This window comes from Trachymyrmex septentrionalis, unplaced genomic scaffold (genome assembly GCF_001594115.1).
Source record: "Trachymyrmex septentrionalis isolate Tsep2-gDNA-1 unplaced genomic scaffold, Tsep1.0 scaffold69, whole genome shotgun sequence".
Classification (NCBI taxonomy): Eukaryota; Metazoa; Arthropoda; class Insecta; order Hymenoptera; family Formicidae; genus Trachymyrmex; species Trachymyrmex septentrionalis.
The window spans coordinates 1,054,411-1,054,907 of record NW_017305873.1 but is presented as its reverse complement, the minus strand read 5'-3'; the positions used below and the strand labels follow the sequence as shown (position 1 = coordinate 1,054,907).

The 497-nt window shown below is 48.9% G+C and overlaps 1 protein-coding gene across 9 annotated transcripts in view; it reads right to left on the bottom strand.

Annotated features, from left to right (window-relative positions):
* Positions 1–497, bottom strand: part of LOC108753345 (eukaryotic translation initiation factor 5B-like) — a 33,638-nt gene that overhangs the window by 12,806 nt on the left and 20,335 nt on the right. For 7 of the 9 annotated variants that reach the window (XM_018494849.1, XM_018494844.1, XM_018494840.1 and 4 more), the window contains one exon: positions 173–397. The exons of the other annotated variants lie outside the window; for them this stretch is intronic. In XM_018494849.1, the coding sequence (XP_018350351.1) occupies positions 173–397 (225 nt within the window). The remainder of the gene's footprint in view (positions 1–172; positions 398–497) is intronic. 9 annotated transcript variants of the gene reach the window in all.

The following is a 497-nucleotide window of genomic DNA, read 5'->3' as shown; positions in this document are numbered from 1 at the left end:
ATGATTGGAATGACGATGATCCCCGTGCAATAACGATGATCCGTGATGTACGAAATCTTACCGTGACTTTAAACTGATTTAAATCAGAGAGAAAGAGAGAGAGAGAGAGAGAGAGAGAGAGAGAGAGAAAGAGAGGGAAAAATGATATTAGACTATTAGTTGCCGGACTTACTATGTTGTATCGAGAATTTAGATACTCTTCAATGTAGGATCGGCTAGATGGTCTCGGCAGGGCGCGTATCCTGTTGAGCTCAGCTGCGAGGATGCTGGGCCGCACGCGCGTTCGCACTCTTATCGGTATCATTGCGCCAGCGTAGTACACATGGTGGATCGGCGAGTGAACTATGGTGACGAGTCTCTTGTGTGCCACGTATGGCATGTGAGGAACGGTCCTCAACTGGAGGCAACGAACGTCTCGTTTTTACTAATCGCGCTCGCCCAGCAGTGGCGAGCTGCCAAGCGGATATCTTGCTACGAGTCAAGATGTCAAGCGGTTT